The sequence below is a fragment of the Rana temporaria genome, chromosome 1, assembly GCF_905171775.1.
Source record: "Rana temporaria chromosome 1, aRanTem1.1, whole genome shotgun sequence".
NCBI classification, from domain to species: Eukaryota; Metazoa; Chordata; class Amphibia; order Anura; family Ranidae; genus Rana; species Rana temporaria.
Window position 1 is genome coordinate 415,414,203 of NC_053489.1, and position 23,868 is coordinate 415,438,070.

At 44.2% G+C, this 23,868-nt stretch overlaps 1 protein-coding gene across 2 annotated transcripts in view; it reads left to right on the forward strand.

Moving 5' to 3' along the window:
- The window catches only part of LIN54 (lin-54 DREAM MuvB core complex component), an 85,161-nt gene that overhangs the window by 26,949 nt on the left and 34,344 nt on the right, over positions 1-23,868 (forward strand). The window contains exons 5-8 of one of the 2 annotated variants that reach the window (XM_040324816.1): positions 1,284-1,436; positions 5,930-6,143; positions 17,342-17,415; positions 20,601-20,798. In XM_040324816.1, coding sequence (XP_040180750.1) covers positions 1,284-1,436; positions 5,930-6,143; positions 17,342-17,415; positions 20,601-20,798 — 639 coding nt within the window. The remainder of the gene's footprint in view (positions 1-1,283; positions 1,437-5,929; positions 6,144-17,341; positions 17,416-20,600; positions 20,799-23,868) is intronic. The other variant, XM_040324825.1, reaches the window with a different exon arrangement.

Here is a 23,868-nt window from a genome sequence, read left to right on the forward strand (position 1 = left end):
GCAAGATCAGGCTTTAACAATAAGCCACAGGGTAAGCTGTATTAAAAATCCCTTTTTTGTTTCATCAGTCCACAGAACACAATCCCAAAACTTCTGTGGTTTGTCCACATGACTTTTGGCATACTGCAGTCGACTCTTCTTATTCTTTGGAGACAGCAAGGGGGTGCGCCTGGGAGTTCTGGCATGGAGGCCTTCATTACGCAGTGTGCGCCGTATTGTCTGAGCAGAAACTTCAGTACCCACATCTGACAAATCTTTTCTCAGTTCCTCAGCAGTCACATGGGGACTTTTCTCCACTCTACGCTTCAGGTAGCGCACAGCAGTCGAAGTCAGCATCTTCTTTCTGCCACGACCAGGTAGCGTTTCAACAGTGCCCTTTGCCTTGAATTCGCGAATGATGCTTCCTATGGTGTCTTTTGGTATGTTTAACATCTTTGCAATCTTCTTATAGCCATTGCCCTTCCTGTGAAGAGTAATCACCTCTTCTCTTGTCTTCCTGGACCATTCTCTTGACTTCACCATGTTTGTAACCACACCAGTAAATGTCTAGAAGGAGATGAGTATCACAGTCATTTTAAAGCTGCCTAATTGGTGCTTATTAGGCTTTATTGCTGCTCCCTGACATCCACAGGTATATGAAAACACTTCAATGAACCTCTGTTCTTCAGAGTGGTCTTTAAGGGGTTGAATAATTGTGTAAATGAAGAATTCACAAAAGAAACATTTACTACTGTATTACAAAACCAATTGATGTCATTTTAGTTGCATATGGTTCTTTAAGAAGTCCTTGTAGGATTTCATTCTGAATACAATTACAAATGTACACTAAATTCCCTAAAACCCTTTACAGCATTGGGGGGTTGAATAATTTTGAACACAACTGTATTATACTGGTATATATTTTTTGTTGTTTTTTTTTTACGCACTTTTGACATATATCACCAGAACTCTATTGGCATTATATACAGTTTGTTTACATTGAAGGGTCACCTGCAATCTCCCTTTCACACATATACAGCGCACAGGCGGATAGCTCTCTTAGAATTTCAGTACAGTACCTGTTATTGTATATTTAAAATGTCTTATATGAATAACTATTGTGGGATGTACAAAATCAGGAGCACCATCTTTTTATTCTAGCCTTCTGTGCTTTCAAAAAAATGTATGGTTACAAATGAAAAGCATGACCTGGCAGTAAATGGGTTAATGTAAAGATCCCCTTACCCCCCTTTTTTTTTTTTTCCATTTCAGCATTTTTTAATCTATTCTGTAATACTCCTCAGGTCACAGTGGTATCCGTTGCATCCCAGCCCTCCAGCTCTCCTCAGAAGACACTTGGTGTGCCCATAAGTATGGCCCTTGGTCAGCAGATTCTGAGTGTTCAGACATCCACCTCTTCTCCTGCAAAGGCTATTACTAATTGTACAACCGCTCAGGTAATCACTGTGGTTTTACTTCTGCCAGTGGGATAGTCTACATTTTTCTTACTTTTAAATAAAAAAAAATATCATGAGACCAGAAGTACCTGAGTTTGTAATTGGTTCAACATTTTAATTCAATATTTATAAATGAGTTGGTGATTAATACAATAAATTAATGGAAACGGGAAGGCCTGTAATGTTGTGTAGTTGGTACTGGCCCGTACTGTTGGATAATTCCCGTACTGTTGGATAATTCGGCCACCTACAGGAGGATTGAACACTGGCAAACAGAAAAATTGGGGTCCAGCCCACGATAAACACATTTTCTCCCAGCATGTATCATTTTTTTTCTAGTGTCCTAGGAGGATGGACATGTCTGCTCTGCTGAAAAGGGTTCAACTTTTTTGATGGCTACGGTTTTCAAGATTCCTGCCACATTGCTGCTAAGTTTGATGCAGCTATCTGGATCAGCCTTTTCTATGCGCCACTTAAAGTGCAATACCTGGACCCCGCTTCACTGGATGTGGGGGTCTAGCCTGCGTTATGGCTTTTTTCAGCTACCTCAAGACTAGGAACTCATGACCTCCTATTTTTGCCCTCTGCTAGAGTTTGTGCCATCCTGGGAGTCTTCCTTAGCTTGGTCAGACCTGGCTGCCTACTCTGCTTTCTCCACGGAGGATTTCACTGTAGTCATGTAAAATTATTTGCGCTAAATAGTATTGGTGATTGCTGACTATTACAGACGAATGCTTTGGCTTATGTAGCGTCTTCCCCTGCAGGTTCTCTTTGTAGACCTATGTATAAAAGGTACAAGGTAACAATATAACTGCATGTCCTAATTTAATGAGCATTTCCTTAGCTTTGCTCTGAGCCCTCTACAATCTGTCTGTGGCCTTTTTTCTGTGCCAAGGTGCTAACCCCAGTCAGTCTTACTCTGCTTTCAGGGCATCCCTTGTGGGATATCTTGATAACCTTCTGCTGAGGGGGAAAAGTCACCTTTTGGTTCTGGCTGACTCATTTTTGGCTGTGTCTAAAATGTAAAAAATCAGTGCTGGAGACATGACTCATCATTTGGAAAATCTGTGTCTAATCCTGGATACCCCTCAAGTCAAAGATTTATTTTCCCCAGGAGAAACGTCAAACTCTCAACTTGCGATTTCTTCAGGCCAGGAGTTGCCTTATTCTTCACTTCTGCATTAGAGTCCAGGGGCTGATTTGTAGGCTCCTTCAATGCAGTCCCTTTTGCCCAATTCCACTCTAGACCCCTACAACACAACATTTTGTCATTTTGAGACGAGTCTATCCAATTCTTCTGGCACCGAAGACCAGGTTGTCCCTGGCTTGGTGGCTCGGGAGTCTGGCTCCAGATTTGGCGAAGTTGTTCCTTCCCTTCTTTTGGAAGAACCTCATGATGCATGCTAGCCTGTTGGGTCCTGAGAACCCTATCTGTACAGGGACTTGGATGTCAGAGGAATCTCATCTCTCAGTCAACATCCTGGGGTTTTGGGCACTTTTTTTATTCTTGCAACACTGAATCTTACAGTTGGAGGATCATGTGATCCAGATATTTGGATGGTCGGACAACCAACAGGTAGGTATTTCCAGGACAAGAGCGGTAGTACGGATCCTGCCATGAGTAGAATTTCACATTACAGTTTGTTTTGCTTCCTAGGCGTGAACAATTGGTAGAATAAAAAAAGAATAGAATATTGGTAGAATAAAAAAAAAAAAAAAGGTTCCAGTACAAAGGTACAAGTAAAAGTGCAGAAAGGTGTATAGTGCAAGTTACGGCATAACAAAAGCTAGAGCATGGAGGAGACCATGCAGGGTCAAAAAGGGCACATGGCAGATAACAAGGGAGGATAATCCCCCTACAAGGCTACACAAAGGTAGGGTGAAATTCTAGGTGTAAGCAGCTTATTTACAGCCCGGGTAAAAAAAACGAGGGGATGGTGGAATAGGGAGGAGTGCATTTACATAGGTCCCCGAACAATGCCCAAATAACAGAGAAAGCAGTTTGGCACCCCAATAAGGGACTTTATTAAAGAGTCCTGGGAGACTGTACATCAGTGTGGGCAATGGGGGCATGCTAAGGGGTAGGCCTAGCTAGACGCTCAAGTCAGTGGTAGCAAGGCTGCAGGGGGAAGAATTGGAAGCATAGAGATGAAAAGGAAGTGGGAAGGATGGGGGACAAGTGCGTAATAGGAGTAGAAAGGAAGGGAGAGGCTGGGGAAGGGGGAATGTGGGCTAGTGGACCTCCCTAGGGGAGGATGGGAGATAGGGGGCAGACTCGAGGGTAGGGTAAAGAAAGTTAGCTGGAGATGATATGGGAGAAGTAAGGTTTCATCGAAACCGGGGTGTAGGAAATGGGTCACCCAAGAGTTCCAGAGCGTCTCAAGTTTAGGAACTCTATCTAATAGAACAGCTTCCAATTTGGCGTGAATCATTGCTTGGGTAATTCTGTGTTTTTCTGCGAGTATGCAAAAGGAAGTGGATTTCCAGGGTTTAGCTATGGTCTGTTCGGCAGAAGTAGTGACATGGCGCAGAAGTTTAAATTGGCTGTGGGTCAAAGACACAGTTTGTTTTTCAGAAGAGCTACAGTTCAGGTCTTGTGATAAAGATGTGTCAAAAAGTTTACATTGAATTACAAAAATCTCTGACCAGAAAGTTTGTACTATGGTAGACTGTCCTAAGCCGGTAGTGTCTGGATCTTTGAAAGCAAGAGGGGGGGGGGGGGGGTGTTCCCTACATCCAGAGGTGTGTCAGAATCTGTGTCACAGGTGGGGGACACTGCATGTAGACCCCCCCCCCCCCCCCCCGGCCTCCAGTTTTAAAAGAATCTGGACAGGTTTGTCTCAAGGTATAGGAATCTCCTAGCGAAAGCAGTACTGTTTTTGCTCTGTGGGATCAGTACATTCTAATCTATACTTTTCCTCTCCCGATATTACTACTTCGTCAGAGGCAGGATCGAGATGGGGTTTGGGATGGAGGATATTCCTGTTATTTTTTTTATTTTAATAGCTTTGGCATTGCCCAGGCATATGTGATACTCTGACCCGATAAAACTCTTATGCCCCGTACACACGGTCGGAATTTCCGACAAGAAAAGTCAGATGTGAGCTTTTTGTTGGAAATTCTGACCGTGTGTAGGCTCCATCGGACTTTTCCTGTTGGAATTTCTGGCAATAAAAATTTGAGAGCTGGTTCTCCAATTTTCCGACAGAAGAAAATCCAATCTGAAATTCCGATCGTTTGTAGCAATTCCGATGCGCAAAATTTCGACGCATGCTCGGAAGCATTGAACTTTTCTCTGCTCGTTGTAGTGTTGTATGTCACTGCGTTCTTGGCAGTCGAAAGTTCAGAGAACTTTGTGTACGTGGCATAAGCAGATGCTCTGTGGGCTTTTCTAAATCATCTGGATCTGCTGTCTCAAAGACCAATTTACTATCATGGCTTCAATCTTTAACAGCATAGCATGGATTTTGAAACCAAGGTTCTGAATGACAGGGTCCATCCTTGAATAAGTGTTTCCAACATTGTTAACGGTTAGAAAATCTACTTCTAACAATGTTTATCACCTTATGTGGAAGGCATTCTTTACTTGGTAAGAAATGCAGGACCTCAACCTTGGGTGATTCTCCAAGGTTATGGTCTCACGGTCAGGTCACTGCCTTTACTGTCAAGACACACTCTACGCTTACTACTGTGAGTGCTTCTTAAACTATATGGCAGGGATATGCAATTAGCGGACCCCCAGCTGTTGCAAAACTACAAGTCCCATCATGCCTCTGGGTGTTATGCTTGTGGCTGTCAATCTTGCTATGCCTTATGGGACTTGTAGTTTTGCAACAGCTGGAGGTCTGCTAATTGCATATCCCTGCCTTATGGCATCAGGCTACTGTTTCCCAGATTTGCAAGCCTGCCACATGGTCTTTGGTTCACAGGATTTCTAAGTTTTACCAGGTTTGATATTCATGCCTTATCCAATACCAGCTTCTAGCATAAGGTCCTTCAGGCAGCTCTTTTATCTGCAGGCAGTCTTTTTATTTTGTTTAGGCCTCCTGTTGGTATTTGCTTGCTGTTGCCTACCCCTCATTTAACTGCTTTTGAAAGTCCTGAAGGTTAAACTCTTTCTGTGTTGCTCAATGGATGAGAAAGAGAAAACCAGTGTTTTTTGCTCCCCGTAAAATCCTTTTCTTGAAGTCTGTTGGGGTTCACGGGTCACACCCATGTTTGTTTATGATCATACTCTCAGTACTGCTTGGGTACAAAACTGCAGCATGCTAGTTGCTACGAGCTTATCTTGGACTGGCTTACTTTATTTTTTATTTGCCACTGTCCAATCCTGAGCACTGTAAAACCTGAATGTCTTCCTTGTGTCCCTCAGTGGACTCCAAGAAAACAGATTTTACGGCGGGTGCAACCGTTTTCTAAAAATTAAAAAGGTGTGTTCATACTATTGATCTCTAAATTTACATAAATTTTGTCTCCTGTTTTTTTTTTTTCAGACTGTAAAACCAACAGTTCAGACAATAACAGTTGGTGGTGTTAATGCAACACCGCAGTTCAAAACAATTATACCGCTTTCAGCAGCTCCAAATGTACAGCAGATTCAAGTCCCTGGAAGCAAATTTCATTATGTAAGGCTTGTTACTACATCAACAGCAAGCAGCGCTATGTCTGGTCAGAACCCAAGCACCAGCACTCAGCCTCTCCAGCAAGGTATGATTTTTTTTGTATCTAGCTTATATATATGTGGCCAGGTATAATATAATTCATGAGTACTGTGTTGATTTTTTAATTTTTGGACAGTGACCAGGCAGTGTATGTATACGCCTTAACCACTTAAGACCCGGACCATTATGCAGGTTAAGGACCTTGCCCCTTTTTGCGATTCGGCACTGCGTCGCTTTAACTGACAATTGTGCGGTCGTGTGATGTGGCTCCCAAACAGAATTGGCGTCCTTCCCCCCCCCCCCCCAAATAGAGCTTTCTTTTGGTGGTATTTGATCACCTCTGCGGTTTTTATTTTTTGCTCTATAAACAAAAATAGAGCGACAATTTTGAAATTTTTTTAATATTTTTTACTTTTTGCTATAATAAATATCCCCCAAAAATATATATATAAAAAACGTTTTTTTTTCCTCAGTTTAGGCCGATACACATTCTTCTACCTATTTTTGGTAAAACAATTTTGAAATAAACGTTTATCGATTGGTTCGCGCAAAATGTATAGCGTTTACAAATGAGGGGATAGTTTTATTGCATTTTTATTAATAATTTTTTTTACTACTAATGGCGGCGATCAGCGTTTTTTTTTTATTTTTTTTTCATGACTGCGACATTATGGAGGACACATCGGACAATTTTGACCAATTTTTGGGACCATTGTCATTTTCACAGCAAAAAGTGCTATAAAAATGCATTGTTTACTGTGAAAATGACAATTGCAGTTTAGGAGTTAACCACTAGGGGGCGCTGTAGGGGTTAAGTGTGAGGGGTTCTCCAAGCTCTATATCTACACTGGATATTCATGTCTGGTTGATGTGTGCAGCCTAAAATCTCTGTGCCCTCTGCTCCTAGGGTCTAGGTCATCTGAGTTTTTTCCTAGCTTTGTTGCTAATGGTCAACTTATCTACTCTGTCTAGGGAAGTTTATTTGTCAGTCGTGCATGACTTTATGGGCCAAACTACAAAACTGTTTAACGATTCTGAATTCCGAATTCACAGGCGCACTCCTACACATTCCCTTGCAGATTCTGTATCTAAGTTTGCCTGTGGCCTCAAAGCTATCAGCTGCTCAGACTGTCTGATGCTAAATCTGTCAAATTTGACTGAATGAACCTGCGTATGAGTAGTTTGTTATCTTTTACCATCACTCCCAAATATGAGACCACTTGAGCTCTTTTTGATGAGGTGCAAATCACGATACAGCTAGAGGAGTCTTTCGGTTTTACCAGTGTTGTTCCCAGTCTAGGATTCTTTATATTTCTTAAAGGAGTTGTAAAGGGAAAAAAATGTTTTGCTGAAATGACTGTTTACAGGGTATAGAGACATAATAGTTAACTGATTCCTTTTAAAAATGATTAAAATAGATAAAAATCAATCATATAATGTACCTGCAGTTTCTAGTTTCATTTTTGAATGCTGTTTCCTGCTTATGTGATGTACAGAGACTCAGAGCCAATACAGGGCAGTGATGGTTTGGAAAACGAAACTGATTGGTGCTGTGGGGTTTTAGACACACAGTAATCACACCTCCTTGATTAGTGACCACAGAGAGAAAGCTCTAAGTACTGTGGTCATCAGGCAACAGACAACCAGGAAGTGTGGAGATCAGAGAAGAATTACAGCAACTTAAGAGCAAAAACTAACAATGAGGACATGAAAACAGCACTGCATTTAAGGTAAAGGAAGCTATTAAGATAAAAAAAAAATTCCTTTACAAACCCTTTAAGACTGCCAAGACCTTTCTGGTGCACCCACTGTTCCAGGTCTTCCTTTATAAAGACTGGAAATATTTTGACAACATATCTGTACCTCCCAAGCACCTGTTAGCCCTGTGCCGTTTGAGGAGGACTTTGTTAAAAAGTGGTCTTCCCTCTTTGTGGATCTGACAGTGTCCTTTCTTAACAAAGCATCCCTTATCCCGGTGGAGCATGCACCTGTCTTCAAGGACAAGAGTCTAGACGTTTTTTTTTCTAGAACCTTGTCCTTTCTGGGAGGGCTTGCTTTGCATCCTGCTTTGGTTATGACCGTGATCTCTCAAACCTCAACTGACAGGTCTAAGGCTATTTGAAGAGATATTAACACTATGGTTGATCCCTTTGTCTTAGAATGTTTTGGATCAAATGGCTGTAGCTTTAAACTACAGCGTTGATTGGCCGCTAGAGGTTTCCTGTCCTGTTTTACACATAAGTCTCACATCAACTCACATGAAGAATACTTTTTCTTGCTCTGTGTCGTCTGTGAGAAACAACATCTTGAGGTATGTTCTGAGGTATGCTTAGGTACTGATGGTAACAGAACGCACATTCTTCAGCCAAAAAAGCCTATGGCTCAGTTTAGGAATACTTATCCCTCGGAGGTAAAAAAAAAGTATTTTATTACTTTTCAGACTCAAAGGGCCCTTTCACACGTACGGACAAACGGTCTGTTTTTTACAAGCCTGTAAACGGACTTGTAATGCTTCCCTATGGGATTGCAGACGTTAGCGGATGATGCATCCGCTAACATCCGCAAACATCCGCGTCTGCAAAGATCCGCTTTTGCGGACGGAAGAAAACCCTATTTTCTTCCGTCTGGTGGAACGGATCGGATGAATACGGACACACGGTCCGTATTCATCCGATTCCCCATAGGGAAGTGTGCGGGGACCGCCCTGTCCGCCGACAGCTCAGCGGGGATTTACGGATGATCCCCGCTGAGCCGACGGACACACACAGGGCAGATCAATACGAATCTGTTCCGTGTGAAAGGGCCCAAACTCTTAAAATGGAGCTTCAGCCTGTAAACACAAAATTAAATATTTTGTGTTTACAGATACCGTAGCTGTTGACTTTTAAAAAACACACACTTATCTGTCCCAAGATCCAGTGATGTCCTTCCTGACCCGCCTGTTTGCCAGTCTTTGGGTGCAATGGCCGTCATCTTAACTGTGGGTAGCCGACTGTGACTCCTTGTGGCTTCACAGCCAGCTATTCACTGTGCATGCGCGATCTGTATTGTGCTCTGTGACCGGTCCCACTATCTCCTGGGGATCTGTGATGTGTCCCATGAGGCTGTGGGGAAGGCCGATCTCCCGCTCAGAACGACACAGCGATCTGACCGGAAGTGGGAGCAGGTACCTTTCAAAATCGGGTACCTGCTTTAAGTTTAAACACAATCCAAGTTCCGCGACCTCCTGCAAGTCCTGGAACCGCAGGTCGGTCAAACCCTCAGACAAACTCTCTTCAGCATGAAAGTGCTTTTTCCAGAGTGGGGGATGTCTGTTAGTCTTTGTGGGCGTTTGAAGGGGCTCCATCTTAGATAACTTGGGTGCAGGAGGTAGTTTCCATGGACTACAAGCTAGATATTCTCTCCTAGGCCCCTCCTCAGTTTATTAGCTCCAACCTTCTGTCACCTTACATATTAGTAGATCTCTAGGCATCCCTAGCATGTATTATGGAACAGTGTTTCAATGCCCCTGTTCATGTGGCAGAACTGTTTGTTTAAGGTGTTCTACTCCAACATGTTCAGTTTCCAAACAAACAAATGGAGGCATCCATCCATCTTGGATCAAAGGGTATTTGGGCCTAGAAATGTTGCATAGACTCTACCAGTTCTCCCAGCCTTCTTGCATAATAGAGATTTTCTGGTGTCTGTGAACATCAGATGTTTAGCTACATGTCCCCATCTTTTCAGCGGATCATGAATTTTTATACTTTGCTGTGGTTCTTCTGCAATTTCAGTTTGTGGCCCTTACCTCAGTTGCTGGCCTCTGTTCTAGCCTTACTATGCTCTTAAGACCTTCATTGTGGGATGTCTAGTTGAAATAACTACTCGGGAAACATCACAATTTTGATTGTCCAGACCCTGCAGAGGTTTGATTCAAGTTTGAATCTTCAGAAATCAGCACTGTAACTCGTTGCTTTGAATATCTGGGTCTAGCCCTAGTCACCGCTCAAGCAAGAGTTTTTCATCATCATTCACAGTACATAATATCATCAAAAGATTCTGAGAATCATAAGGAACAAGGCCAAAATATGCAATATTGGATGCCCGTGATCTTCTAAGCCTTAGACAGCACTGCATTTAAAAACCGTCATTATTCTGTGATGGACATCACTGCATGGGCTCAGGAGTACTTCCAGAAATCACTGTTTGTGAACACAGTTTGCCATGCCATCCAAAAATGCGAGGTAAAGCTCTATCATGCAAAGAAAAACACATATCTGAACATGATGCAGAAACGCTTCTGGCTTCTTTGGGCCAAAACTCCTTTAAAATGGTCTGTTGCGCAGTGGAAAACTGTTCTGTGGTCAGACAAATAAAAATGTGTAAATCTTCCACTGTATTTCTCAGATAAAACAATCCATCAAAAGTCTGGAGATGAACACGCTTTGCTGCCCTATTCTGATAGGGGAGATCCTTAGAGACTGTAACAAAACGCACAAAGAGGGTGTGTGCACTAGCCATGTGCATTACCATATAACCATTTTATTAAACTGAAATAAATAAAAATATACTCCAATATATAAACAGACACATGGATTATTCAATAATTACAAGTGATGCCTATTCACATAAAGGGAGGCTTTCACGTTTACAAATCGGAACCATCTTCATCAGAGCTAAAAGAGGCACACTGATCTACATGAATATATAGCACTCAATTATCAAATTGAGGACAAAAAACGAGACACCTCCCACTAGCCAAAGCCAGGGGAGGAGCTGAGGTGCAGCGGTTGACCCCTGCCAAGCATCCACCTGTCAGCCACAGCACACTCCATAGCCCCATGGAATATGCCAACAGACCATTACAAAAAATACTTAATAATAATAATGATGTATACATGAATAAATAGTGTGAAAACTCCATGATGGCAAACCTGAGTCTTGGAAATACTAGGTGTATTGACCACATGGAGATAGTATAATAAGATCCAAAATTTTTTGTAAGGCACAGCTGTGGCTTTGTCCAATTGAATTCAGGCTGGGGGAGTTGATGATGTTTGGAAACATTGATTCTTACTGAGACCAGCAACCCTGAACTGACAGAGGGCCTAGAACTAAGAGTGGCATACAAATGTCTATTGTAAAAGGAAACAGCTGCCAGAGACAGAAGCCCCTATAATGGGGACTTCTTGGTTCGAGGGTGTAACTGGATCATCTTGCCCCATGCCATGAGAATGCTCCATTGCAAGGTTTGTGAGTGTAATTGAGCAAATGGAACTGCTTTGAAGATTAATTTCACCAGTCCTCGCATGCAGCTCCGCAGGGGAAGACTGACCTAATGATTGAAGTTGCAGAACCTGACTCTGCACTAGGGTTGTCCCGATACCACTTTTTTAGGACCGAGTACAAGTACCGATACTTTTTTCCAAGTACTCGCCGATACCGAATACCGATACTTTTTTTTAAATGTGTCCCCAAATGCAGCCATGTCCCCCCAAAAATGCAGCCATGTCCCCTGTGACGGTATCGGTATGATATCCCCGTCAAGCATTCCCTCCTCTCCATACAAGAACATCACAGGATCCCCCACACATGAGTCAAGACTGGATGCTGGAACCAAGACACTTTATTGACACAAAAACTCAGCTTATATGTGGTTACAGCCTGTTAGGAACGCCCCCCTCACACAGTGGGGTTTCCCATACAGATTATAGGAGACAAGTCGGAGCCGACCATGCAGACACGTTTCTTTAGATAAAGACATCAGGGGAGTTAATTACTACACTGAAGCAATCAGAATAATTAACATACTACTTCTCTAATCATTTAGCCTGATGATACAATACACATCTTTTAAGGGTAAACACAGATCTTCTTCACACAACACAATAGATCAATTAACCTTTAGAATAGTGAGGGGACATTAGCACGTCAATAACCTGTCAGAGGAATGAATCACACATGAAATTCCTTTCTACCTCTACAGACATGGCTAGCAGGGAGCAGTAAACTGAGACATATAGGCAAATGTATCACAATGGCCCCCCTTTTGCTCCCTGCTCCGGCAAATCCGGTTGGACCTTTCCTGGTCCAGTAGGGTTGACGGGTTTAGAGCTTTTAGTCCGAGGTTAACTCCGTTTGGCGTGACTGACCTCCCTTGGCAACTGCTTCAGACTCAGGTATGTCACCGGGTCGTCAGATCACACGCCGGTCAGTCCCCAAGTCTTTGTGCGATCTGCAAAGTCACCAGAAGTCAGTGTGAAGACAGCGAATGGGTCTGTGCGCCGCCGTCTAGGTGTCCCGCTATGGGAGGGGGCAGGTTATGGCTCTGAAGTGACAATCACAGGAGATTCATAAAAAGAAAAAGTTATATTTGTTGAAATGCTGTAGCACTGGTGCTCAGAGTCCGGGGGGGGGGGACTCAGAGCCCCATAAGGTCAGCCACCCCCTGCTCCCTCCGCAGCCGCCGGTTCTCCTCTTGGAGCTTCTCCAGCTCCATCTCCAGTTCATGGAGCCTGGGGGGGTCAGCCCGCTGTGACCTCAGGTGGTTGTTCTCCTCCTCCATGCGGCTTATGCACTCCTCCAACTCCATGCACTCACGGATCAGCTCCTGCTTGCTCATGTCCTGCAGGCTCTCCACGTGGTCCTTCATCATCAGGAACTGGGTGGTGGTGTAAGGGGCCACCGGTGGGCCCTTGGCGAACATCTCGGCCCGCATCTGGGACGCCCGCTGCGACTTCCTCTCCTCCAGTCGCTTCTTCTCCTCCCAGGTCAGCTTGTTATACGGCTTCCAGGACCTCTTCTTCTTGAAGGGTGGCCGGCGGTGCCTCTTCCTGCCCAGCTCCCTCCAGGGCCCCTCCGGCTCAGGGCTGGAGCCCATGACCAGCTGACAATGGTGTTCCCTGTTATCCGTAATAGCAGATTGTACCATGAGGGCTTCGTAAGGGGTGCCCAATGGTTCTTCCCGACCCAGCTCCTGGGGATCCCAAGCCGAGTCTACACAATGGGCTGCTGCTGGTGGGCGGTACCCAGGTCGAGACCAATTTGACCTGGTGTTGTCATTCAGGGGGCAATTCTGCTTGAAGTGACCCAGCTGTTTGCACCGGAAGCAGCGTTGTTCGTTGTCCTCCTGGCGTGGATAGCGAGGGCTAGATGTCACCGGTCTGTTAGGAGGTTGGTATCTAGCGGCTGGTGGGTGTGAGGGCGCCGTTGGTCGTGGAGGTTGTACCCGTGGTGTGACCTGGTTTGTCTTGCGAGTATCCGCATATTCATCCGCCAACTTCGCGGCCTCTGGTAGAGTCATGGGCCTGCGATCTCTCACCCAGTCTTTGACGTCCGTCTGGATGTGATTGTAAAATTGCTCCAGGAGCATTAGTTGCAAAATGTCCTCTGCGGTGGTGGCCTGGCTGCTGTTAACCCAGTTAGAGGCCGACAGGGACAGCTGGCATGCCCATTCTGCGTAAGAGTCTTTCGTGGTTTTGCGTGAGTCCCTGAACTTCTGTCGGTGGGACTCTGGGGTTACTGCATAACGAGCCAGGAGCGCTTCTTTAACCCTGGCGTAGCTATGGATATCCTGATCTGGCACGGTCCGGAAAGCATCAGAAGCTTTGCCTGACAGTTTGCCTGACAATATTGCAACCCACTCTCTTCTAGCTATTCGGTGCAGGTTACATTGTCGCTCAAAATCCGCCAGGTAGTTATCAATTTCACAGTCCTTTTCATCAAAAGCTTTAAAAGCGCTAAACGGAATCTTCCTTGCGTCTGCTGTGCTGTACTCACTGTTCGGAGAAGGTGCGGCTGCTTGTTGGACTGCTGCCAGTTTTAACTGTAGTTCTGCGTCCCTTATTTGTTTATCCTTCTGTAGTTCTGCGTCCCTTATTTGTTTATCCTTCTGTAGTTCTGCGTCCCTTATTTGTTTAGCCTTCTGTAGTTCTGCGTCTCTTATTTGTTTAGCCTTCTGTAGCTCTGCGTCCCTTATTTGTTTATCCTTCTGTAGCTCTGCGTCTCTTATTTGTTTAGCCTCCTCCGCTAACAGGTCCATCACTTTCAGCACCACATCCGGCGTTGGGTTCGGGCCGAACCACGCTAGCTTCTCTCTCATTAGCTTGTTGGCTGGCGATTCCTCCTCCTGAATCACTGGTGTCTCCATCTCTTGTACTGCTGGCGTTGCTGCAATCCCGTCGTCCTGGTCTAGCTCCATTGATTCTGCTATGATGACCCGCTTGGTTTTGTTGCTAGCAATACTTCCAGTAGTTCTTCCAGTGTCTGCTTGGAATCCGGGTGTGAAGGAGAGTAGAAGGGAAGATCCCGCTGCTGCCAACCAGTTTGTGACGGTATCGGTATGATATCCCCGTCAAGCATTCCCTCCTCTCCATACAAGAACATCACAGGATCCCCCACACATGAGTCAAGACTGGATGCTGGAACCAAGACACTTTATTGACACAAAAACTCAGCTTATATGTGGTTACAGCCTGTTAGGAACGCCCCCCTCACACAGTGGGGTTTCCCATACAGATTATAGGAGACAAGTCGGAGCCGACCATGCAGACACGTTTCTTTAGATAAAGACATCAGGGGAGTTAATTACTACACTGAAGCAATCAGAATAATTAACATACTACTTCTCTAATCATTTAGCCTGATGATACAATACACATCTTTTAAGGGTAAACACAGATCTTCTTCACACAACACAATAGATCAATTAACCTTTAGAATAGTGAGGGGACATTAGCACGTCAATAACCTGTCAGAGGAATGAATCACACATGAAATTCCTTTCTACCTCTACAGACATGGCTAGCAGGGAGCAGTAAACTGAGACATATAGGCAAATGTATCACATCCCCCCACATATGCAGCCATGTCCCCCCATATGCAGCCATGTCCCCACACATATGCAGCCATGTCCCCACACATATGCAGCCATGTCCCCACACATATGCAGCCATGTCCCCACACATATGCAGCCATGTCCCCACACATATGCAGCCATGTCCCCACACATATGCAGCCATGTCCCCCCCCATATGCAGCCATGTCCCCCCCCATATGCAGCCATGTCCCCACACATATGCAGCCATGTCCCCACACACGGCTGAGTATTCTATTTAGGCATCGGCGGGAGTACAAGTACTCCCGCAAATACTCGGTATCGGTATCGATACTAGTATCGGGACAACCCTACTCTGCACCTTCATCAGTATCTTCTGGGGCATGAAGTTTCGGGCCTGAAAAGTAACTAGAAGGCCAGAGTACATTGTGACAATATCACGGATGACTTCTCACCATTCATGATATATCCAATGTCCTCCATGGTCAATAGTGGTGTGATTTAACGAGTCTAGGGCCAGGGAGGTCTGCTTTCGTAGCAACAGATAATCCAAATCAAATATCCAATCACTGGGGTATCTCTAAGACCCTGAACTAGTGAGAAGACCTTTTGTGAACACTCTTGGATTCAAGGCAAGACCAAATTAAAGGGCCACAAACTTAGTGGTGGTTTCTCACAGCCAAGTAAAGAAATCGTTGACCTCGAAAGGTTTGATTATGTAAATATACATTTGTTATTTCGTTGGATGCTAAGAAATCTCTGTAATGATGGGAGAGTTAAAGATGGGTCAAATTTTTCTTTTTTGGTTTTGGAATTATAAACGGGTTTGAATTAAAACCTTTGGGTTTGGGGAACGGGAATGGTAACTGTGGGAGAGTTATCCCTGTAGGACTAAAAAGAGGTCCAGCCAACATTGCTGAGACATGGGAAGAATGAAGGAGGTAAGTAAAAGTGTTTTATAGCTTTTTGATACTACCTTCCTCACCCATGTATCGGCTATTTGTGAGCTTTCCAAATCTTTACAAAAGCCATCAGACACCCTTCCACTTTTGCCAAACTGGTGAGGGCAGTTCATCATGTGGTGGTGGATTTAGATCCCTTGATTTGTCTTGGACGATTAAAATCTCTGAGCTTACAGGGTTAGAAGAAGACTTGTGGGTATGGGAACTGGAACCTAACTTGGAGGAATGTAAAGAATGTTTTGATGCAGGATGGGAAGGTGTCAACCTGTGTCAATCCTTAGCATTGCGTAGCTGGTCATTTAGGGGAGTACAGGTTCACTTTCAAATAGCTCATACTGCCTCAATTAGAAAGGAAACGGTTTCCTTTTGTTTAGGTGAGACAACTGCTGACTAAAATTTGGCTGGTGGGTTCTGCTTTTATAAAAAAAAAAGGAAGGGATTCTGTGCCTGACAACAACCCTTTGAAGGATCCCAGAGGGAAAAAAAAATAGTAAACATCTCTGTGTCAATTTCTGCTGAGGAAAAGTGGCTGTGGATACTTTAGGCCCCTGAAACCAAGGGGAGCAACACATGGCACTGAATCATAAATTCCTACATATCTGTAGAGAATACTTGCACTGTGAGACAAGAAGACAAATGAACACCTGAAGTCAAAGGAGAGGGGTCAGAAATGGCTGCTGGAGTAAGTGGGTCAGACTGGAAGACAGTACTTGTAGTTCATTCATTCATGGATCTCTGTGAGTGAATGACCTGAATGCGCATCCACTTGGCACCACGTTACACCCTAAATATGGATGTAACATGGTGTTAAAGATGGAGTTGGTCTTTAGCCGAAAAGAAGAAACCAGGAGAAGGCAGATACTTGACCTCACCAGAAATGTCAGCAATGTTCCTGGCCAAAAAAGAATGAGAGGTTCTAATTGAATGAGGTTAAGCATGTCATGTCACTTCCCCACCTCTCTACCTCATCGAATCGGTGAATGTTTTGCATTCATTCATAAAATGCAAAGAGTTTTCAGAATGGCGCCTGTTCTGAGGAGCTGATCTCCTGTATTCTCAATGCATCAGCATGGGACCCAGAAGCAAGCAGAGATAACTCAAGTATCAGTGTCTGCTTCAGTGATTTTTCAGCTTTCAGGGAACTCCCCCCAGGTATGGTGAATACATAGTTACATTGGTCCAAGCTGTAAAAATATACTATACCTGGAACTCATAAGGCAATTTTTATCGCAGATGCGGGTCATTGAGGTCAAGAGTCCTTATGGCAGTTGCTGACAGGGGGATCTTAGGTCATTAGTCTATTCAAGAGTTTTGGTAAGATTAATATGGATTGGCAGTGCTTTTTATTGTAGGGTGTTATTAAAAACATGTGGACAACATGTAAAACGGGAATAATTTTAAGTATGTTAGATTTTAGCAAAGCAATACAAGTAATGTGCCTTTTTTTTTTATCCCCCCCCCCCTCAGCTAAACCAATGGTGGTAAATGCTACGCAAGTGCGGATGTCTGTTCCTATAGTTTCAGCACAGACTGTCAAACAAGTAAGTGCAATTTTTCTTGACATTTGAATCTCTAAAGAATAGTTGAGAAATCGATCAACTCACAGGTACCTACACAAAACAGACATAATAGTTGCCTTTACCACTTGCCGACGGTGCTATAGACGAATTGACGGCTGCAGCATGCACGGCTAGTTCTGGGAGGCCATCATATGATGGCCTCCCGCGATCATGCCCGCTGCTACACTGATAATCGGGGCACGGATCATCGGTGTCCTGATTCTCGGTGCAGGCCAATCGGTGCCCACCAGGGCTGACAATAAGTGTCCATCACTGCTCATCAGTGAAGGATAAAAATTACCTGTTTTTCAAGCTCTATTTGTGTGAATAAACATGATAAAAAGGTTGTTTGGGGTGAAATACGGGAGGCGGAGGACTGGATCGCCACCCGCAGGAATACTCGGGAGCGCTTTTCCAGCATCTGGTCAGCCTGGGCAACGTACGTCTCAGATCCGGGATATGTCACTTCCAGTTTGGATGTGGCATTGTTGGAGCTGGCAGACCCTTCCCTTAAGCAAAGACCTTGCGTTCCCTAGATTGGTACAGAGCCCTCGGTTACACTGTTTTGGCCTCATTAGGCAACCAGTGGAGGAGGGGGAGATGAGGCAATTTTCCTTTTCAGTTACTAATATATAGCGAGGTGGTGGAGGCAAGTGGTGTAGGGGAGGAGCTGGACGTCTGACCTCGGGTATGTTCCTACTGATTCTAATCTCTCTCTCTCTCTCTCTCTCTCTCTCTCTCTCTCTCTCTCTCTCTCTCTCTCTCTCTCTCTCTCTCTCTCTCTCTCTCTCTCTCTCTCTCTCTTTCCTTCTTTCCTTCCTTCCTTCCTTCCTTCCTTCCTTCCTTCCTTCCTTCCTTCCTTCCTGTAACCTTTTGATCTTGAGTGACCTGGTTGCTGATACACCGGGAGGGGGGTGAGCATTGGGGGTGCCGGTCGGATGGACTCGGGATCCCGTTGCCGAGGGGCAGCTTGGCCCCCTCCGGGGACAGGCACTTTGCCACCTTGGGGCGAGTATCTCGACCACGGTGGAGGTCGTTGCATGCGGGGAGTTAAGCTGGAGGTCTATGGTGGGCCCCCCTCCCCTTGTGCGCACTCGGCTGGCTTACATTCTAATCTGCGCATTATTTAATGTACCAGTTGACCGGCCGGCTTGACTTCCGGTTCTTGCCCCTCTTCAGCGAGCACCCGTCTTTACCAGTCGATGAGAGGCTCGAAATGTGTCTCCCCCACGCTTTGTTTTTCGGCTAAAGTGTTTTATACGGAGGGGGAGACTTCACCCCCGGCTCGCTGCCTGGTATATAAGTTTAAGTTATGCCCATTAGGATACTGGGTCCCGATGAGTTTTCATGTATCTCTGTTTTCAATGTCCAATTTGTTTTTATGTTATGTTGAATAATGAATGGCTTACTGTCTGCTGCAAATGCTTCAGACAACGTGTGTTGTGATGTACTACTTTGCCGTTCACAAGTAAAGATTTTACAAAAAAAAAAAGTTGTTTGGGTACAGTGGTGCATGACCGCGCTATTGTCATTCAAAGTGCAACAGTGCTGAAGCTGAAAATTGACTGTCAGGAAGGGCCTAAAAGTGCCCAGTAGGCAAGTGGTTAATGCAAGTGTTTAGTAATAATAACTGAAATTCATTTTGGTTAATCTTTCCTCACAGCTGAGGTCTTATTAACTACATCCCGCCCCGCCTATAGCAGAATGACGACTGAGCGGGTGATCGGTTATCCTGACTGGGTGTCAAATGACGTCCAGCAGGATAAGCCGCTTGTGGGCGCCCTCGGGGTGGGCAGAGCGGCATTCGGTGGTGCAGTATGTTGCTGTGACATAGGCGCTTTACCACGACCAATCAAAGCAGTAACCAGGAAGGACCGGCAATCGGCTTTCCTTAGTTCGCGCTGACAAGGGTGCGAGCAGAGGAGAGCCGATCAGTGGCTCTCCTGGCGGGGCGGTCAGCGTTGATTATTGGTGCATTGATTATCAGCACAGACCCCATCAGAGATGTCCACTGCAGATGCCAATCACTGCCCATCACAAATACCAATTGGTGCCCATAGGTGATCAAATACCAAAAGAAAGCTCTATTTGTGAGGAAAAGAAATGATAAAAATTGAATATGAGTACAGAGTAGCATGACCACGCATTTGTCATTCAAAGCGCTGAAAATTGGTCTGGGCAGGAAGGGGGCAAAAGTGCCCAGTATTTGGTATTTAACCATTTTGTGGTTAATTTAATTGCCCTTCTCTGCACTTTCTCCAGTTCCCCAACATTCTGTTTAGCAATATTATATCTCTTTCTCCACTAGTTAAACATTGATATTCCCTATATATTCAGATTATGAATCTGATGTAAGTTTGCACCAACTAATGAGCCTTGTAGAAGTGTGTGAGCAATAAAAAAACAAAACAAAAACATGGTAATTGTCCCTGTTGAGGTGTTTAAAAGGGGGATTTGATCACCTTCTATAAATACACGAACAGTCCATATTTAAAACTTGGTGAGAGGTTCATCACTTTACAGGCTTTGCAAATGACAATGGCATAAAGAGGTTTAACCCCTGCACACGGAAAGGCTTCTTTACATACCTGTTAATATTTAAGATTCCTAGGATGCTTTTTCTTTATTGATCTTTTGCCTTCATTTGAACTGAATGGACCTTTAATCAGCCTGGGATTTGGTTCACACACCTATGCGTTTGGTGCGACCCGTGTTTGCAGCTGGGGGCCTTTGGCACTTTTTATGTGCCCCCCAGGGCCCCTGCAGACACTAATTTGTGTTTTCAGGGGCCTCTGAAGACCTGTTAATAGTAGTGATTTTTAGCAGCCTCCTGAAATTTGTCTCTGTCTCCTGCAGCATGTCCGCAATCTCTCACTATGTCTTGTGTTATGTCCACAGTCTGACCTTTTCCTGTATCACTTCTGCAATCTCTGACCATTGCTTCTATGCCCATAGTTTTCTACCATATTTGTATGTGTCTGCTGTTTCCAATAATGAGTGTTTACTGAATGACATTTTCGACCCTTTTTGGGGTTGAGGCCCCCTGTGTCAAGAAAGTTGACCACTACTGGATCACTTAAACATTTTGACAAAGACTTTGCATCAGTATTTTCCACCTAAATTTATTAGTGGTGTATATGTTCCTGTTAATGTCTTTCTCTTTTTAGGTGGCCCCAAAACCAATAAATGCACCTTCACAGATGGTGACCACCAGTCAACCACAGCAGCGACTTCTCATGCCTGCTACACCATTGGCACAAATTCAGCCCAACCTCACTAATCTTCCTCCAGGTACTGTTCTGACACCTGCTCCAGGAACTGGAAATGTTGGCTATGCCGTCCTACCCGCTCAATATGTGACTCAGGTTAGTTATTAGGAAACAGTCTCTTCAACCTCTCCCAATCTGGGCCACAGCTCATGTCCAGTCCTTAGAAAATACCACATATTCAGGACTATAATGTACTTTTGTTCCCACTGAGTGTCTATATAAAAAACTCTATCTTATTGTGGGATTATTATGTAGAAATAAATAAAACCAACTCTTGGGAGCAACTATAACTGTAATGAAAAAACACTGACGTCTGAAACGCATTTACTGGCTGTCCTGGAGCTGTGTATTTTTGTCCTTTTTACCTGTACATATTTAATCAGTAAAGAAGCCTGTTTTTGCACATTGGAGTGCCTCTACTTCGGTCTTCTATTCTTGTAGGTGAACCCTTTACCTTATAAAAAAACGAAATCTATTCAGTTTAAAATTGAAATGAAAGGCAAAACATCTCTGTGTGTGTATGTGTGTGTATGTGTGTGTGTGTGTGTGTGTGTGTGTGTGTGTGTGTGTGTGTGTGTATATATATATATATATATATATATATATATATATATATATATATATATATACACATACACACAGTATCTCACAAAAGTGAGTACACCCCTCACATTTTTGTTACTATTTTATTATATTTTTTTCAAGTGACAACACTAAAGAAATTACACTTTTCTACAATGTAAAATAGTGAGTGTACAGCTTGTGTAACGGTGTAAATTTGCCGTCCCCTCAAAATAACTCAACACACAGCCAATTTGGAAAATGTCCAAATTGGGCCCAAAGTGTGAATATTTTGTGTGACCACCATTATTTTCCAGCACTGCCTTAACCCTCTTGGGCATGGAGTTTACCAGAGCTTCACAGATTGCCACTGTGACGACATCACATGGCTTGTGCATGTTGGAGACCTTGCGCTCCTCCACCTTCCGTTTGAGGATGCCCCACAGATGTTCAATAGGGTTTAGTTCTGAAGACATGCTTGGCCAGTCCCTCACCTTTACCCTCAGCTTCTTTAGCAAGGCAGTGGACGTCTTGGAGGTGTGTGTTGGGGTCGTTATCATGTTGGCATTCTGCCCTGCGGCCCAGTCTCCGTAGGGAGGAGATCATGTTCTGCTTCAGTATGTCACAATACATGTTGGCATTCATGTTTCCCTCAATGAACTGTAGCTGCCCAGTGCAGGCAGCATTCATGCAGCCCCAGACCATGACACTCCCACCACCATGCTTAACTGTAGGCAAGACACACTTGTCTTTGTACTGCTCATCTGGCTTGACACTATCTGAACCAAATAAGTTTATCTTGGTCTCGTCAGACCACAGGACATGGATCCAGTAATCCATGTCCTTCGTCTGCTTGTCTTCAGCAAACCGTTTGCCGGCTTTCTTGTGTATTATCTTTAGAAGAGGCTTCCTTCTGGGACGACAGCCATGCAGACCAATTTGATGCAGTGTGCAACGTATGGTCTGAGCACTGACAGGCTGACCCCCCCCCCCCCTGCCACCCCTTCAACCTCTGCAGCACTGCTGCCAGAACCCCTGTACATCCATTTCCTAAAGACAACCTCTGGATATGACGCTGAGCAGGTGCACTCGACTTCTTTGGTCGACCATTGCAAGGCCTGTTCTGAGTGGAAACTGTCCTGTTAAACCGATGTATGGTCTTGGCCACCATGCTGCAGCTCTTGGCAATATTCTTGTAGCCCAGGCCATATTTATGTAGAGCAACAATTCATTTTTTAAATATTCTCAGAGAGTTCTTTGCCATGAGGTACCATGTTGAACTTCCAGTGACCAGTATGAGAGAGTGAGAGTGATAACGCCAAATTTAACACACCTGCTCCCCATTCACACCTGCTCCCCATAACACTAACAAGTCACATGACACCAGGGAGGGAAAATGGCTAATTGGGCCCAATTTGGACTTTTTCACTTAGGGCTGTGCTCACTTTTGTTGCCAGGTGGTTTAAACATTAATGGCTGTGTGTTGAGTTATTTTGAGGGGACAGCAAATTTACACTTTTATACAAGCTGTACACGCACTACTTTACATTGTAGCAAAGTGTTGTTTCTTCAGTGTTGTCACATGAAAAGATATAAAATATTTACAAAAATGTGAGGGGTGTACTCACTTCTGTGATTATATATACAGTATGTCCATATATATTTGGATATAGGCACAATTTTTGTGTTCAAGCTATAGTTTTATAATGTATATGGGTGGAAAGTGCACTTTCTCAGGTTTAATTTGAGGGTATGTACATCCAAATCTGAGGAAGGGTTCAGGAATTATAATTCTAGGTGTGGTATGTGCATTTGGAATCTATTGCTGTGAACCTACATCATGCGTTTTAAAGGAGCTGTCCATGCAAGTGAAACGGGCCATTGCAAGGTTTCAAAAATGAAACAAATCCATAAGATAGCAGCAACATTAGGAGTGGCCAAATCAACAGTTTGGTACATTCTAAAGGAAAGAAGAACGCATGGAAGACAACAGTGGTGGATGATCGCAGGATCCTCTCTATAGTAAATGAAATCCCATCCAGACAAGTGAAGGGCACTCTCCAGGAGGTGGACAGATCAATGTCAAAGTCTACAATCAAGAGAAGACTCCACAAGAACAAATACAGAGGGTTCACCACAAGGTGCAAACCATTAATAAGCCTGAAGAATGGAAAAGCCAGATTAGACTTTGCCAAAAAGCCAGACTAGTTCTGGAAAAGCATTCTTTGGACGGATGAAACTAAGATTAATCTGTACCAGAATGAGGGGAAGAGAAAAGCGTGGAGAAGGCTTGGAGCAGCTCATGATCCAAAGCACACAACGTCATCTGTGGTCACATGGTGGAGCTTGCAGTGTGATGGCATAAGCATGCATAGATTCCAGTGGTACTGGGTCGTTGATGATGTGACAGAAGCAGCTGGATGCATTCTGCAGTGTTTAGAGATAAAGTATACTGTCAGCCCAGATTCAGCAAAAATGCAGCAAAGTTGATTGGACGGAACTTCACAGTAGAGATGAACAATTATCCAAAACACACTGCAAAAGCAACCCATGAGCCTTTGAAGGAAATGAAGTGGAATATTCTGCAATGGCCTAATCTCAATCC